This window comes from Crocuta crocuta, unplaced genomic scaffold (genome assembly GCF_008692635.1).
Source record: "Crocuta crocuta isolate KB4526 unplaced genomic scaffold, BGI_CrCroc_1.0 scaffold647, whole genome shotgun sequence".
NCBI lineage: Eukaryota > Metazoa > Chordata > Mammalia > Carnivora > Hyaenidae > Crocuta > Crocuta crocuta.
The window spans coordinates 1,253,936-1,270,452 of record NW_027531286.1 but is presented as its reverse complement, the minus strand read 5'-3'; the positions used below and the strand labels follow the sequence as shown (position 1 = coordinate 1,270,452).

Below are 16,517 nucleotides of genomic sequence, written 5' to 3'. Positions count from 1 at the left end.
CGTGCTTTCTCTGCAGATGCTTCAGCAGCGTCCCTGCTTGTTTGCTTGTTAACCTTAGGCCAGCAATGCCGTGGGTCCGTGTCGCTGATGTGGGCAGAGAGAATGGGGACGGGTCCCCAGCTACCACCCCACGACAGATGGAGGGCGGGGCTGTGCAGGTAGCTTTGGGGGAGTCCTTGAAAGTGTCATCGTCGTCCCTCCCACATGAAGGTGAATTGATCTCAGTTGTCAGAAACCTGCATTGTCCGTCTTTTCCTCGAACCTCCTGGAGATGAAGCACTTTGGTAGGAAGACGTTGTTGCCAAACCATCAGGGTAAAAGAGTGACTGCAAATGACAACAGACTTGACAGTGGTCAGGGTTAGAGATCTGATGACAATTCATTCTAGCGCACAGGACAAGGGAGCCTCTCCCACAGTCCGTATTTCATTTATTATTTTTAAAGTTTTTTTTAAATATAGTAGTTCTTTTTTTAAAATTTTTAATTTTTATTCATTTTTGAGAGACAGAGAGACAGAGCACGAGCAGGGGAGGGGCAGAGAGAGGGGGACACAGAATTTGAAGCAGCTCCAGGTTCTGAGTTGTCAACACAGAGCCTGATGAGGGGCTCGAACTCATCAACTGTGAGATCACGACCTGAGCTGAAGTTGGATGCCTAACCGACTGAGCCACCCAGGCCCCCCTATCTTTTTTAAGTTTATTTATTCCGAGAGAGAGAGAGAGAGAGAGGAGAGAAAGAGAGAGAGCGAGCGCCAGTAGGGGAGGGGCAGAGAGAGAGGGAGAGAGAATCCCAAGCTGTCAGCTCAGAACCTGACGTGGGGCTCGAACCCATGAGCTGTGAAATCATGACCTGCGCCAGTCTCTCATCTGACTGAGCCCCCCAGGCACCCCCGCCAGTCTGTATTTTAAAAACCGCTTTCCTCCTTTCTGCTTCGTGTCTCGGTGGGCAATATTTACATTTCCAGACCAGACTTAACACCTTCAAGGGACAAAGAAAGAACGTAGATTTTCTCCTAGGGCTTTTGGGGTAACTGCTATTTAAAAATGTCCCTTATGTGAGGGGTCAGAAAGCACGGGGCATGTTGTCTGTTTCCTCATCAATTGCCACATCATCCTCTTCGTCTTCATCAGTTTCTCGGAGACCCTGCCTCTTAGCATCCCAGGCCGGCTGTCACAGTGCCCGGCTCTTAACCCGTGGCACCTTGCACCCTCCCCGCGTTGCAGACAGCACGCTGAGGCCCCCAGTTTCTCACCCTGCTCTCGCTCCCAGCTCGTCTGCCAGCCTGAAGCCAGCAGAGCAGTGAACCCCACACCTCTTTCTCTTGGCAATTCTAACTTTCTTTATCTTTTTTAAATTTATTTATTTTGAGAGAGAGTGAGAGCATGAGCAGAGAGAGAGGGAGAATCCCAAGCAGACTCCACGCTCAGCGCGGAGGCCAATGCGGGGCTCGATCCGACGTTGCTGGGATCATGACCTGAGCCGAAATCAAGGGTCTGGCGCTTAACCAACAGAGCCACCCAGGCTCTTCCCCGCTCCCCCCACCCCAGCAATTCTAGCTTTCTGACCGCAGCTGCAGCCCAGGGACCTGCGGAACTGCCCGTGGCCGAGGTCAGCCCCCTGGCGCCCCGTGGCTTCCCTCCTCTTCCGCAGGGCACCACATGCAGTTCCGCCGAGGAGCACGGGCACCCGGCTGGCATCTCTGGGTGTCCCCGTATTCACGCCGTGGTCCACAGGCATCTGATACAGGCTGCTGCCCATCACGGAGGTTGATGGCCAACTTGGGATTCCCCCCACCCCCCGCCCCTGGAGATGCCTCCTTCAGGCCCATTTCTTTGGTCTCCTGCCTGGCTCACCACGGGTTGGTCTGACCCCCCTTCCAGGAGCTTCCCAGGTGTCCCCTGAAACTGCACCCCATCTGCGGAGGGCAGGGCCCGGTCGAAGGAAGAGGCAGGCTATTCTAGGTTGGTAGGTGGCAGTTTTAGTGAGTGAAGGGAACTTACATACGAGTGGGTCCCCTCACTGCCCGCCGATCCTAAAAGGTTACACGGAAAGAGACCTTAACTGGGTACAGTCACTCAGACCGTGGACGCCTTAACGCCACGCCGTTATCTCACGGCTACATCCTTGGGAGCAGCCTCTGGGAGCCGGAAAGGCAAGCGCAACCCACAGCCAAGGGCGGGGGGAGGCTCAGGAGCCTCCGAGCGCCCCCGTCCGGCTCATGGCTCAACTGGCAGCCCTGCTTTTTCCGCAACCTTCCCGATAATGGATGGATGAGCCAGCGGGTGGCTAGAGGGGCAAGGGAGTGTCGCTGGGTGAACTGATGGGTGGGTAGGAGGCCCAGGGAGACGCTGAGTGTCCAGTGGGGCCTGGGTCTGAGAGATGCCGTCTCCCCCCACCCCTGCGCTGGGAAGTTGTGTCCTCGGACTGAAAAGAGAGCCAGACGGGTTGAGAAGCCTCGGAGGGCGGGGGTCTCGGAACCACAGTCTGGGCGGTGGGTCCAGTGAGCAGAGAACAGAAGACCCCTCGTTGTAGAGTCTCGGGGAGCCTCACCGCCTTCCCCACACCGATCCTGCTTCCTTCGCCCTCTTGGCCATTGGTTGCTGTGGCTCACGTGGGGCACGAAGGCTCCGAGGGAAACGTGGCTCTGGGGGACGATGGGGAGAGAGGAGTCCCGGATGGACAGACTCTCAGTGGCCTCTAACTGGGGAGCAGTGTCACACGGCAGCAGCCCATCGGCCAGCGTGATCGGGGCCCCTTGGAGATCAGTATACAGACCTTAACAGCACCGGCCAAGGCCCGCATCGGGGGAGTGGGTTAGAGATAAGCAGTCTTTCCCCTCCTGACCATAGGCGGCAGAGCCACAAGATCTAATTAAAACTTAGCCGTCGGGGCGCCTGGGTGGCTCAGTCAGTGTAGACTTCAGCTCAGGTCATGATCTCGAGGTTCGCAGGCTGGAGCCCCGAGGTGCAGAGCCTGCTTGGGATTCTCTCCCTCTCTCTCTGCCCCTCCCCTGCTTATGCTTTCTCTCTCTCTCTCTCTCTCTCTCTCTCTCAAAATAAATAAACATAAAAAAAAAAAAGGTTAGCTGTCAGGTGCACACAAGCCCTGTGGCGGCACTACAGTCCTTCTGGGCGTCCCCTCGCTGTATAAGATCTGCGGACAAAGGTCCCGGCCTCACGGAGAAGAGCCACACAGATGCACGTCGGCTCCACCCCCGGTGAGTCACCCTGAGCAAAGCTCTGTAAACTGCGTGGAGTCGCCTGCTTCGTGTCGGTCTCGAAGCGCCTTCTCAGCCTGGGGATACTTCACTGCCCCGCCTCCACCTTCCAGCACCGGGGTGTGGGAGCCCCAGACTCAGGGCCCTGGAGCCCAGTGCAGCATAGGTGACTGGCCTGGACGGCTCACTGGCTGGCTCTGCCTCCCTCCTCAGGGACCTCTGGACTGTCCTCCGCTTTTCCCTGACAGTGCGACTTGGGCCGGGTGTGGGGGGGGGGCTTCCCCGTCATCCTTTCTCCCTTGACCCTTGAGGACAGCAGGGGAAGGGTGGGCTCAGTGGGACATCCCCGGGTTCCAACTCCAGCTCTGCCTCTAGTGCCCTGCGTTCCCTCAGGCATTCTGTCTGGGCCTCAGTTTCCACATCTGTAAAATGGGTCTGAGGATCATTTCCAAAAACAGAGCAAACTGAGTCCTCTGAATCACACCTATCCCTGAAAGTGATTCAACATACTGGACAAAACATTTAGAAATTTTGTTTAAAGCGTCAAGAAGCTGGGAAAGTGAGACCCCACAGATCATAGCCCTTCAGGGTAGTGGTGCCCTGGGAGTGACGCTGGCTCTCTGGGGTTACAAGCGCAGATGCATGTTGATGAGGGGGTAGAGGCGGGGGGGGTGTTCTCCATCCGGGCATCCGCTGGAGCACAGGCCTCAGTAAGTAACTTACAACGGCCGGGTCCAGGGCCGGCCCGTGGCTCAGCCAGTGGTGTGAGGGTCGGGTTCCAGGCGCACCTGCCCTTGGCTGGATGGCTGTGCCGGAAACAGCCTGGACCCGGCAGCCCTCTGGGGGGGTGGGGGACTTGTCTTCATCTCAGGCCTCAGAGACTCCCCGCAGGTAATCTTCCAGGTCTGCGTGCAGCCCCCCGACCTGGCCGTGGGTGGGAGGGCTGGCCCCACTCCCAGAGGAGGGACAGAGGGCACGGACAGGAGCCTGGCCAGGGACCTGGACTCTATGTGGCAGCAGAAAGTAAGAGCGTGCGGTGGGGCGGGTGGGGAGACCTCAGCACTCCTGACCTCTGGGCGGACCTGCCCGGGGCGGGGGGTTCTCTGGGCCCATAAATACCCGCTGGCCTGGCAGGTGCACATGAGCCCTGGAGGCCCGGGAAACCCAGACCCGCTTCTGCAGGTAGTCGCCCCTCCCCGAGGCCCCTGCACCTGCCCAGAGGGGCAGGCGGGAGGGAGCAGGAGCTGCCTGGAACCCAGACCCTCCCAGCTAATCAGGTGACACCCCGCCTGCTTCGCCCTCCCATCTATAGAATGGAAGCATAACCCTCTTGCTAGAGGGAGCCTGCCTTGCTGAATCCATATGCCCCATGGGAACGGGTCTCCAGCATAGGCACCAGCTGGGAGAAGCCCTGAGCTGTCCCACCAGAGGCATAAATGGGGTGGGGCTAAGCTGCGTCCCCCCCACACCTCTCTGCCCAGCTCGGATCCCTCAGGCCTCAGGGGACTCACCGCTGCCACCCCAGCTCTGACCCTTGGGCCCCGCGTCCGTGCCAGGGTCACCTGAGCGGGTCCACCACCGGGTTCTCCGCCCCACCCCGGGATGTGCTTGCTGCCTGGGCCCCGAAGGCCCCTGCCCTGCGCGGCAGTGACGGGGGTGGGGGTACCCAGTGCAATGACATGTCCGGTGTCACCTGGCCCAGCATGGCTGCTGGCCCCAGCCTGTGCTGGCCAACCCGGCGGCCACAGCTGCCTGCCGCCGCTGCATGGCCGTGACCTCAACCGCACCTTCACCGGCAACTTCCTCGCGGGAGTGTCCTCGCCGCTGTGGGTCCCTGCCCCCCAGGCTGGCCCAGCCCCTCAGCCTCACAGGCAGGCCTGGCCCTCGGGGCCACAGTGATCTGCACGGCACCTGCAGGGGCCGGGAGAGGCTCCTCGGCAGCCTGGACAAGCGTCCCCTGGCCACAGAAGGCAGAGGGAGGTGACATGGAGCAGGCACCCCCCAAACCACCTGCTTGGAGGTGCAAATATGGAACCTGTCTTTATTTTCCACTTATGTGCCCGAGCATCCTATGCATTCCTTCTGCAGCCCTTCCCTTCCTGAATGTTGCAGGAATCTGGCTGCGCGGCTTCTGGCTTCTGCGGGAGGAGATGGGGAAGACTGCGCGCCCCCCACCCCCAGCTACTGCTCTGCCGCTGCCACATGGGGTCGCTGTCGACCTAGGTGCGTGCCCTCTGTGGCCTCCGTGGCCTGCAGGGTCCAGGCCACAGGGCTCCCCACGCTGGGTGCCCAGCCCTGGCCTCCTTAGTAACTGTTCCCCAAGCGTCCCGAATGGCCTCAGAACGGGCCACATGCTCTGTTGGCACCAGCCCTCCTGCTGCCACGCCAAAGATCTGCCCCTGAGCCCGGTGGGCAGCCACAGCCCCTCCTTCAGCGGTGCGTCCGTGCGGGACAGCATGGAGTGACCCAGCACACAGACCTGGCACGCGCTGGGGGCACAGCAGAGCCTGGGCACAGAAAACACAGAAATACTGGAAGGAGTTTGACATTTCAAAAACTGTTTAAAGAACCAAAGTAACGGGGCACCCGGCTGGCTCAGTCAGCTGAGCGTCCGACTCTGGATTTTGGCTCAGGTGGTGATCTCACATCTCACAGTTCAGGAGTTGGAGCCCTGCATCAGGCTGTGCGCTGAGCACAAGGAGCCTACTTGGGATCCTGTGTCTCCCTGTCTCCCTGCCCCTCCCCTGCTCTATAAATAAATAAATAAATAAATAAATAAATAAAATTTTTTTAAAGAACCAAAGTAACAATTGTAAAAAAAAAAGTCAGCAGTGGATTGGGTTTGTTTTGGGTGTTTTTGCTCTTATTATGGCTTCGTGTTTTATTTTGAGGTGTTCTCGTACTTGTAGCAACGCTGTGCGGGAGGGGCACCATCTTTTCAGTGTTTAGGCTGAGAAGCTCACATGCTCCAAACCTGCCCCCACCCCGGCCCCTAACCCAGGCCAGACCTGCACAGCCCGAACACTCGCATCTGAACAATGGGTCCTGAGCCACAGTCTTGCGCCCCGGGTGCCCTTTGCCTGTATGCCATGTTTCTGGCCATACTCCCACACCTCCGTACCTCAGTTTCTATAAAATGGAAGATGTCCAGGGGTAATGGTTCATGGCCCCTCTCCTTCATGGCCCCTCTCTGTGACCTCAGGATCTGGGGCAGGTCTGGGCCAGGGTGGTCTTGGACATGCTGTGTGTCCCGGGGCCCGTGATGGCTGTCTCTGTGCAGCCTATCAGTGCCCAGGGGGAAGATCCCACCTGGAGTCAACAGAGGGCCTTCCAGAAGAGGCCACGACCCAGAGGGGGCCTCGGTTTGAGAGAGCAGAAGCCCATGTGTGTCTACCCATGTGCTCTGTGTGTGTGTGTGTGTGTGTGTGTGTGACTGAGCACACGTTTCCAAGAGCTTCGGTATTTGGGCGTCCTTCTTCTGGGGAGATCTATACGTGGCTGGGCATGCAGCCCAGATGTGCATGTCCAGTGTGTGATGAGCCCAGTGCCCACGGGGACTCGGGGGAGTCGGGGTTGGGGAAGGGGTGCAGCTCGACAAGGCTGTCCCCACCCGGGACAGTCGCCCAGGTGCTGGGACGCAGGGAAGAAGCGCCTCTGCTTGGGGCAGAGGGAGTCCTACCAGGGGGCTGGAAGTCCTCAGCACCCCAAGAGGGAGTGGGCACAGGGTCTGCTGCGGGGTCCCCTCCACCCTGATCCAGGCACCCTCTGCGGGGCGTCCGTACAGACCAGACTGGACGCAGCCCCCGGCTTCCGCACCCACGCGAGCCTGACAGGCTGCGGTTCCTGCCTGACAGCGGGGCTGGGGGGGCCAGAGCTCCGTTCTTGGGAGGCGTCGCTCCCTGGCCCCCCTGCGCCCTGCCTGGCCCATCCATCTCCCTGCGGCCACAGCTGCCACGCGGCCTCCTGCTATTGAGCAGCGAGATGAGAAGGTGTGAAGGATACGGGGGCACCAGGGACGGGCTGGCAGGCAAGACGGATGAGGGGGCAGGGGGGCCAGCAGGCGCCTCCGGCGGGAAGGGCAGGCCGGCCAGGGAGGGGGCTGTGTGCAAGGGGTGCGTGTGAGAGCGCGCACGCATGTGTGTCCACGAGTGGGTGTGCGGCATTGGACCTTGGGTTCCTCTGTGCGCGTGTGGGCTGGCGTGTCAGTGTGCTCACCTTCGTGTGTGGAGGGGGTAAAGTCGCGTGCAGGTGTGCGCCCGCACACACACGCGTGCACACACATACACACACACACACACACCAGGAGCCAACAGAAGCCTGGGCCGGGACCCCCGGGAGTTGAGGCTGAGGGGGAGCATGAAGATTGGTGGGAACCTCCCCAGAGCATCATCTCTCCCCCCCCCCGCCCACCCCGCCCTGGATCCCGGGACAGCGTGGCGTGGCCGGCCACACCCCGCTGGGTGGCCCCTGAGAGCCGCTGGGACCCTCACAAGCACGGAGAAGCCCCCACACACACACCCTGCCCACGGCAAGCCCCAGAGCTGGCGCCGGCCTACGTCTCCCGGCTCGGCAGGCAGGGATCTGGGGAACAGGGCACCAGAGCAGAAGGTGCCCCTAAGCGGAGGGAGGAGAGCCCTGGGGCACGGGGCTCTGGGAGGAGCCGGTGTCGCTCTGGAGAGAAGCAGCCCCTGCGGCCCTCGGTAACCTCCAAGCCCGCTGTCAGGCGTGGGCCTCCGCCTCCCCCACGTCCCCAGTGCACACTCTGGAGGAGGTATGTTGGGGGGCCGTCCAGTCTGCCTCGGGGACACCAGTCAGGTAGGCCCAGTCCCGCCAGAGGTGCCGTCACCTAGTGCCGGCCTGGGGGCTGGCCTGGAACCCTCCCCCCCGGAGTGAGCTATCCTGCGGTCTAGCCCGATGACCGCCCTGGGCGCGGGTGAAACGGCCAAGCAGCACCTCAACTGAGAGCAACCAAGCTTTGTGCCTTCCTGACCGGTGACCCGTGCATCCCTGAACGCCGGGCCTGGATAGGCGGGGGCAGCCTGGAGAAGGTGCCCGGTCGGGCCGCAGAGAACAGACTGACCTGTGGGCAGAGCAGACGCCCGCCCCACAGGCCTCTGAGCTTACCGCAGTTGGGGAAACCGAGGCACGGGGGCTGTCAGGAATCCACCAGCACTGCACAGCTCACGGCGCCCCAGCCATCGGCCAGACCCGGCTTCCTGCCACCCGGCCGGGACTCTGCCTCTCCAGCACTTGCTGGTGCTGTCCCCTGGTGTTTCCCAGTTTCCCAGGGCGGCGCCAGGGCAGCAGCAGCCCCAGGTCAGGGGTCAGGGCCCCGGTGAGAGGACTCCACCTCTGCCATTAGCCCCCATGCTCCTGCGGCTGCTGCCGCCTCCCCAGCCTCCCCCAGGCCCTTTCGGTGCCCAGCCCTCCAGTCATCGGGCCTGGGCCCCTGCGGACCACCCAGCAGATCCTCAAAAGGGGCCCCCACCCTGCGTCTGGGCCCATTGATCAGCAGTGGCTGGGAGGCCCCTAGCTGGGGGAGGGAGGGAGCGGGGAGGGGGGACCGGGGAGGGGGAGAGGAGGCTTTGCAACGTCAGAGCCTTCCCACCTGCCCTCCTCCCGCACAGCGCCACACCCGGAGCTGACAAACCCAGCCGCAGCCGTGCAGTCCAGTCTGGGGGTGGTTTGGAGCCGGGGTCCCGCCTGCAGAGACCAGGTGCCGGGCTCCGGCGGGGAAGCAAGACGTGAGCAATCGCTGGGAGGGAAGGACGGTCCTGCAGGACCCAGCTGCCGCCGAATGGGCCAGGACACCAGGAGCGCCTGACCACCCACCCCACGGGCGAGGGCCCCTCGCTGACAGCTACGGCCGGGCCCCACGGAGCAGGACTTCTCCAGGAGCCACCATCCAGGCTGTCCCCATGGCAGGTACCGTGTAGGCAGCCCAGGCGGCCCCATGACTGGGCTCCGGCTCCAGGGTGACCGGGGCGGGGCAGGGACTGGGTGTGGGGGCCAAGGACACCCCTCTGGACCCAGGTTTTGGGCAAGAGGGTGGGGCAGGGGCAGCCCACGCTCAGGCCTCAGAATCCCCCCCCATCCCGGGCAGGGCCGATGGGCTCACAGCCACCCATGTACAAATATAGGGGTGCTCATGGGTGGGGTACAGAGCCATTTCTGGGAAGGCAAAGCCTTCTCAGGCATGAGTGACCTTGGGACTGTCCCTTCCTCTCTCCGGGCCTCACCCATTGAGTATAAAGATCAGGGGCTGGACAAGAAGTCTCTGACTTCCCCTCCAGACCTGACTCCGTGCTTGTGGGAAATTGTCAACTCCTGACCGCAAGTGATGCCAGCTTTTAGAGGAACCGGGCAGAAGGCAGGCCCTTCCTGAGTTTCTGAGGGCACTCAGGGGTGGCACTTTGACCAAGATGGGCAGGGTGTGAGCTCACAGAAAACTCGGGAGCCAGGGACCAGCCTGCGAAGGCCCCAGGCCCAGGGAAGCCAGGAGCCTCTCCCGGGGACCCCTGGACCCTGGCGGCTGGCATCGGTTACCCGGATGGTGGACCTGCCCCAGCACAGCAGCTGAACGATGGGCAGTTGCCCAGATGGTGGCCCAGTCCACGTGGTGGTGGTGGTGGGGACATCAGCCCTTCTACCCTCATGCCCCTCTGGGGGATGCAGACCTGATGCGGTCCATCCCTCTCGGAGAGATCCACCCCCCACCCCCCACAGCTTTTCATACATGGCCTTCAGGGCTGCTAAATATGGGGCCACAGGCCCTGAGCCCCCTGCTCCAACGAGGCACCTACTATGCACCAGCTCTGGCCAGGCGCTGCCTACCTGCTAGCTCATTACACGTAGGCCCCTCCGGGAATCTCCCTCCACACATCCATTAATCCATCCATCCTTCCAACCATCCATCCATCCATCCATCCATCCACCCGTCCTTCCTTCCATCCAACACCAAAATCCACCTCTGCCCAAGGGATCTCAGGTCTACCAGGCTCTTGGACACTTGGGGGATGGAGCTGTTAGAAACTAATAGTCCATTTTTCAGGATTCTCTTTCTAGTTTTAATGTTTAACTGGTAAAATGTACATAACATAAAAATTACTATTTGGATCATTTAAAAAAAATTTTTTTAATGTTTATTTATTTTTGAGAGAAAGAGAGACAGTATGTGTAGGGGAGGAGTGAGAGAGAGGGAGACCCAGAATCAGAAGCAGGCTCCAGGCTCTAAGCTGTCAGCACAGAGCCTGATGCGGGGCTCAAACCTATGAACTGTGAAATCCTGACCTGAGCCGAAGTCGGATGCTTAACCCACTGAGCCACCCAGGCGCCCCCCTATTTTGGCCATTTTTAAGTGTACAGTTAGGTGGTTTAGGCACATTCACTCTGCAGCTGTCCCCACCATCCATCTCCAGAACTTTTGTATCTTGCAAAACTGAAACTCCGTTGCCATTAAATGCCCACTCTCTGTCCCCTCCCTCCATCCGTTCTTCTTCTGTCTACGAAGCTGACTGTGGTAGGACCTCTCACAAATGCAAGCACACGGGATTTGTTCTTTTGTATCTGCCTGGCTTATTTCACTTAGCATAACGTCTTCAAGTCCATCCAAGTCACAGCTCACTGCAGAATCTCCTTCCTGCTGAGAGCTGAAGAATATTCCATTGTCTGCACTGACTATATCTTGCCCATCCATTCATCCAACACTAGACACTTGGGGTGCTTTCACCTTTGGGCCGTCTGGAATGATGCTGCTGTGAACACTCATGGACACAGCTCTGTTCGGGTCCCTGCTCTCAGTTCCTTTTGTGCATTTCTCCATCTCTAGGCAAATCCCCAGAAATGGAACGGCTGGATCGTACTCTCATTCTGTTTTTCACAGCAGCAACGCCATTTTGTACCCCATCAGCGATGCACAGGGTCCCCATTCCCACACACCATCACCAACACTTGCAATTTGTTTTGTGTTCTTTTCTTTGTGGTAATAGCCATCCTTATGGTGTAAGGTAGTATCTTATTTTAGTTAGAATTTATTTTTTTATTAAAAAATTTAAAATATTTATTTATTTTTGAGAATCAGAGACAGAGCACAAGTCGGGGAGGAGCAGAGAGAGAGGGAGACACAGAATCTGAAGCAGCTCCAGGCTTTGAGCCATCAGCGCAGAGCCCAACGTGGGGCTCAAACCCATGAACCGTGAGATCATGACCTGAACCAAAGTCGGACGCTCAACCGACTGAGCCACTCAGGAGCCCCAGGATTTTTGTTTTTTGTTTCTTGTTTTGAGGGCAGAGGGTGGCCAAACTTTTAGCCAAGGCTCGTGCCGGGATTGCACGTCAAGAACCGGAACGTTTATGGGACACCTGGGTGGCTCAGTCAGTTAAGCGTCCGACTTCAGCTCAGGTCATGATCTCACAGTTCGTGGGTTCGAGCCCCGCGCTGGCCTCTGTGCTGACAGCTCGGAGCCTGGAGCTGCTTCGGATTTTGTCTTCCCCTCTCTCTCTGCTCCTACCCCCTTTGCACTCAATCTCTTTCAAAAATAAACATTAGAAAGAAAGAAATGGGATGTTCAGAAGACAGTGAGGAGGGGCGCCTGGGTGGCTCAGTTGGTTGTGCGTCCAACTTTGGTCAGGTCATGATCTCACGATTCGTGGGTTCGAGCCCCGCGTCGGCCTCTGTGCTGACAGCTCAGAGCCTGGAGCCTGTTTCAGATTCTGTGTCCCCCTCTCTCTCTGACCCTCCCCCACTCATGCTCTGTCTCTCTCTGTCTCAAAAATAAATAGACATTAAAAAATTTTTTTAAAAAAAGAAAAAGAAGACAGTGAGGAGGCCAGAGCAGAAAGACATTAGGACAGGCTTCTGGAGGAAGGGTTTGGGCAGGTCTTGGAGGTCAGACATGGGTGGGAGTCCTTGGCGGTGATTCAGGGACGTCCTCTCGGCTCGGCTCCCCTTGAGCGGCCCCAGAAGCTCCCACGACCTCATGTGCCCTATCATCATATCAAGTGTCATTTCTGAAGGGTCTGCCTTGTGCCAGGCACCGTGTCCTCACCAACCCTCACACCAGCCCTGTGAAGCAGGTATTAAGAACTCCTTGTGACAGAGATTGAAACAATTTGCTCAAGGCCACAAGGCCACTTGAGGCCTCGAAGATTCCCTGGGGAGCCAGACAGCTCCTGTCTCTGGCCTCCAGGAGATTTAAGTCAGCATTTGCCTCATGAAGTGATGCCCAGCCAGGGAAACGATGGGATGGGAACACAGGCCGGGCAGTCAGGGAGGGCTTCCTGGAGGAAGAGGCACCTCGGTGCAGCCTGCAGGACGAGAGCTGGCTTGGTGGCACGGGGGTGAGGCCCACACTCTCATCCTCTCTCCCTAGCCTTCCTCTCTGCCAGCCTCGGGGTACTTGCATCCTCAGAGCCCTATCCCCTGACCAGCTCCGGCTGGGAGCCCCGGCTGGACTCCCCGTTCCCGTCAGGCCCTGCCACCGGCGCCCAAGTCGTGGCCGAGCCCAGCAAGCAGGGCCCCAAGAACCCACGTGTGTCCGGCGTGACGGTTCAGCTGGAGATGAAGGCTCTGTGGGAAGAGTTCAACCAGCTGGGCACAGAGATGATTGTCACCAAGGCAGGCAGGTGCGAGCGGCAGCCGTGTGTGTGGCGGGGACCGGGGGCCGCCTTTGGGCTGCTGAGCACCGGCCTCTTGCAGGAGGATGTTCCCCACCTTCCAGGTGAAGATCCTGGGCATGGACACGCTGGCCGACTACGCCCTGCTCATGGACTTCGTGCCTCTGGACGACAAAAGATACAGGTCTGGGGGCGGGTCCAGAAGTAGAGCCCTGTCTGCGCCCCGGGGCGAGCCGGGGACCGGGGAGTATCGGGGAGGCCCACCCTGGGCCGACAGTGGCGGGTGGGCAGCGGGCTAGCCTGGGCAGGGAGGGTGGGCCGGCCCAGCGCGGCCACCGGGAACTCAAGGCCAGACTCTTGGAGTCTCGGGTTCCTCGGGTGTGAGATGGGGACAGTGCACGGGCCGTACCGGAGAGGGTGACAGCCCTTTCGCCCCGCCAGCCTTCAGGGCAGCAGATGAGGTGCCGTGGGGTGCAGATGGGGTGCCCTTTCCACTTGCTCTGCCCCCCAGGTACGCCTTTCACAGCTCGGCCTGGCTGGCGGCAGGCAAAGCAGACCCGGCCACACCCGGTCGTGTGCACTTTCACCCGGACTCGCCGGCCAAGGGTGCACAGTGGATGCGCCAGATTGTGTCCTTTGACAAGCTCAAGCTGACCAACAATCTGCTGGACGACAATGGCCACGTGAGGCCCCGGCCACAGTGGGGGGCGGGGGGGCGGGGCAGGGCTGGGGACGCGGGGGCCTGATTATAGCGAAGCCTGGAGCCAGGGCTGCCTGTGACCTTGGTGCCCACCCGCTACTGATGGCCAGCGCTGGGGGCCAAGTCCACCCGGCCAGGGTCTGGGCGGCAGGGGGCACTGTCCAAGCAGCTGGGTAAGTGGGCTGGAGCTGTGAGAATGTTCCAGCAGACACGGTCCCCCTTGTAGACGGCGTTTATGGAATGCCCGCCACGGGCCAGGCCTGTGGTAGGTTCAGGCACATGGCATTGTTGCCACTTTGTCAGACAAAGATCCCTGCCTGCATGGGGCTCACCAGCCGGGATAGGGGGCAGATGGTAACCAAAGAAACCAGAGGACCCTGTGTGCAGTGTCTGAGACGGTGATCGATGCCCACAAGATGGGGGAAAAGAAACAAGCGAGGGGGGCTGAGACAGAGGGGCTGGTCTGTTCAAGGGGCTCGGAAGCTGCTGAGGCAGTATTTGAAGAGAGATCTAAAGGAAATGGAGAAGGGAGTCTGCGCAAACAGAAGTGGGAGCTGTCGCAGGGAAGGAACAGCAAGTGCAAAGGTCCTGAGGCTGCAGAATGTTGGACCCGTTGGGAGAAGTGCAAGGAGGTTCCCCACGTGGCTGGAGTGGGCTGTGTAGGGGAGACGGGAGGCGAGAGACCCTAGAGGGTGCCAGAGCTGATCCGCGGGGCCAGTTGGCTGTGGAGAAGGTTCTGGCTTTTACTCTGTGTGGTGTCCACAGGAGGGTTTTGAGCCCGGGGTGACACGCCGCAGCTCGCCGGGACTGCTGGGTGGAGAATAGACGGCGTAGCTGGATGGAGGCAGGGAGAATGGCCAGGAGGCAGTGGGGTGGGAGTGGTGGTCAGATTCTGGATATTTCGGGTCATGAAGCTGACAGCAGGGTGTGGGGGTGAGAGAAGGCAAAGTGGCAAAATGCTCAGACACAAAAGGGCCTTTGATGCAGAACCGTGGGCTCTCAGGACCAGACTCTGCGCCCCCGTTAGCAGAAAGGCAGCCTTTCTGCCCGGGAGACAAGGGCTTAGCCCAGGGGAGGGTTTGCTCCTGCTCTCCACCCCCGAACACTGCCTTCCGCAAACCCCCGCAGATCATTCTCAACTCCATGCACCGCTACCAGCCCCGATTCCACGTGGTCTTCGTGGACCCGCGCAAGGACAGCGAGCGCTACGCTCAGGAGAACTTCAAGTCCTTCGTCTTCACGGAGACCCAGTTCACGGCCGTGACAGCCTATCAGAACCACCGGGTGGGTTGGGCCACAGCTCATGAGGCAGCTGCCAGCCCATTTCACAGGGATGGAGACTGAGGCCCAAAGCTCTGAGCTCCCACATGCGCACAGAGCCTCGCCCTTCTCTCCTTCCCTAGGACTCGGCAGACCGCTGCCCTCGGACATTCTCCTGCCTTCACCCCCACTGGCTCTAAGCTCCTGGGCTGAGGGCCCAGGTCCCAAGGCTTCCTGATTGGGGGGTTCAGGGAAGACAGGGGGCCTGAACCTGGGACCCCACAGCCTTACCCTGGCTCGGGGTTGGCCTATAACTGCACTTTCTCCTCTGCAGATCACCCAGCTGAAAATCGCCAGCAACCCTTTTGCCAAGGGCTTTAGGGAGAGTGACTCGGACTCCTGGTACCGTGTGGGCCCCGGCAGCTCCGCCCGCTGCCCCAGCCCAGCCCCTCCCCCCATCCGCACCATCTCCTAAGGCCTGGGTGCCTGCCCTTCTCGCAGCTTCATGCCCCCCGACTGGTCCTGGGGTCCCACTGTCTGGCTGATCACCATCCTTGGCTGGGGCTCCCCCCTTTGACCCTCTGCCTCCACTCCTGTTTGTCGCATCTTCAGGGCTGTCTCTCCCCGACCCCTGCTCAGCGGCCTGGCCCGGAGCCACAGCAGCCTCGGCCCCTGCCTGCTGAAGGGCTCCGCAGAGGAGGAAAAAGGTGAGCCCCCAGCGTACAGACACAGTGGGGCCAGAGCCTGCGTGGTGGGCAGGAAGCGAAGAGACAGGGGCCTCCAGGAGGGGGCCTCGGCGTGTTCAGCAAGCCCACTGGGCGCCTGTGTGGACAAAGAGGAGGCAGAGAATTCCGAGACTCTTTGGGGCCAAGGGCACCAAGAACAGAACGGGGACAAGGCGCTAAGAGCAGGGGCGGGAGGTGTCACGTGGGCTTCCTGGATGACATGGCTCCTGAGCTGGGCCTTGAAGAACTGGGAAGGGCTTGGATAGCAAGAGACGGTGGGAAAGAGAGAACAGAGAGGGAAGGGCAAGAGCAAAGGCCGAGGGGGGGGAAACGTGGGATGGGAGCGGGGAAGGAACAGGGGAGGCTGAGGATGTGGAGCAAGGTCTGGGGTCCACTCGGACCATGTCCTCCCTCAGATCCCAGCAAAGCTCCAGTCTCCAGCTCCAGGACCTCTGCCCGGCTGCACCATCAGCTGCTGGGCCCCCCTGAGGCTCTGCTGGCCCCAACCACCTACCAGCCCCTCACCTACCAGGGCCTGTACCCTGGAGCCTCAAGCCCCCTCAGAATCCCAAGGGCCCGACCAACACCATACCCCCTCCCCAATATACAGGCAGACAGAGATCAGGAGAGCCTGCCGCTCCCAGCTAGGCTGGGGCTCCTGCCCCCCACTGCCATGTGCTTGGGGCCTGTCCAGGATCCTCAGTGATGATGAGGGCCTTGTGCCCAGACTCCTCTTACCCTGAATACCACCCCTCCTGCCTCACCTCTGCAGAGTCCCTCTTCCTTCAAGGATAGCAGGGCAGGTGGAAACCCAGAGAGGGAGGCTATCTGCCCAGAGTCACAGCAAGGCTGAGACGGTGCCAGGCTTGGAGCCCGGTGCCCCACCTCCCAACACGCCCCCTTCTGCCTTGGGGGTGACTCCTCTCAACCCTGCTTTACCTCTCCCTTTCCCCTAACATTAAACCATTTGGCATGAGTAGTCAGAGCACTTCTGTCCTCA

At 60.2% G+C, this 16,517-nt stretch overlaps 1 protein-coding gene across 1 annotated transcript; it reads left to right on the top strand.

The window, feature by feature from the left end:
* The first annotated feature begins 3,855 nt into the window (after nt 1–3,855).
* On the top strand, nt 3,856–16,462 carry TBX10 (T-box transcription factor 10). The gene is made up of 11 exons (XM_077771454.1): nt 3,856–3,927; nt 4,109–4,240; nt 4,938–5,187; nt 5,330–5,440; nt 12,589–12,841; nt 12,915–13,016; nt 13,344–13,515; nt 14,661–14,816; nt 15,127–15,194; nt 15,405–15,499; nt 15,934–16,462. The coding sequence occupies exons 1-11, from the start codon at nt 3,856–3,858 to the stop codon at nt 16,221–16,223; spliced, it is 1,701 nt and encodes a 566-aa protein (XP_077627580.1). The 3' UTR covers nt 16,224–16,462.
* Nucleotides 16,463–16,517: the final 55 nt, after the last annotated feature.